General features: G+C 42.5%; 1 protein-coding gene across 1 annotated transcript; it reads right to left on the bottom strand.

The window, feature by feature from the left end:
* Positions 1 to 31: 31 nt before the first annotated feature.
* On the bottom strand, positions 32 to 527 carry LOC105462069 (lipase 3-like; the record flags this gene model as incomplete). The annotated part of the gene is made up of 2 exons (XM_011708593.1): positions 304 to 527; positions 32 to 144 (listed from the first exon to the last, which is right to left on the bottom strand). Coding segments are annotated over exons 1-2 (275 nt in total), but the record flags the coding sequence as incomplete, so codon positions are not given.
* Between the last annotated feature and the right edge of the window lie 16 nt (positions 528 to 543).

Genomic DNA, 543 nt, shown 5'->3' with positions numbered 1-543 from the left:
GACGTGTGCTCTTCTGATCTGTCTCTTGTACACGAGCTCAGGCGCGTCTTTGCCCCAAATGTAATCAAGATGATTGAAGTTAGGAAACGGTACCCTGCACAAGTCCAAAACATTGGGTAATATGCTATGAAGTTTCTTCACGTCCTTGAAAAAAAAATCGAGTTATCATGCGTTAACTTATTTTTCTTGCATGACTCTGCGTATAAAATGTAATTTACAACATTAATGAGAATTAATCCTTAATATAAATGTATGTCCCACGTATGTATTTCTTCGGTGTAAACGCGTTTTCTCGCTACCTACCTGACTACTGGACAACCAATCGTTGTCGGCGTAGAATAACGCAATCGGCACGGTGATGTTTGCTAAATAGTATTCCGGTGGTTGCATTGCATTGTAGATCAACTGATTCTTCTCGGGCCCGTAATCGTATTGGCGAAATTTACCCGACTGGATTTCCTGCATGTAGTGCACCAACGTTTTGGTCGAGCTGCCAGCCGGAAAGTGACTCAGAATCGTAGGTAACAGAGCCTAGGAAGCAGT

This window comes from Wasmannia auropunctata, unplaced genomic scaffold, assembly GCF_000956235.1.
Source record: "Wasmannia auropunctata unplaced genomic scaffold, wasmannia.A_1.0 LD271604.1, whole genome shotgun sequence".
NCBI lineage: Eukaryota > Metazoa > Arthropoda > Insecta > Hymenoptera > Formicidae > Wasmannia > Wasmannia auropunctata.
This window is presented reverse-complemented; position numbering and strand designations above follow the sequence as displayed.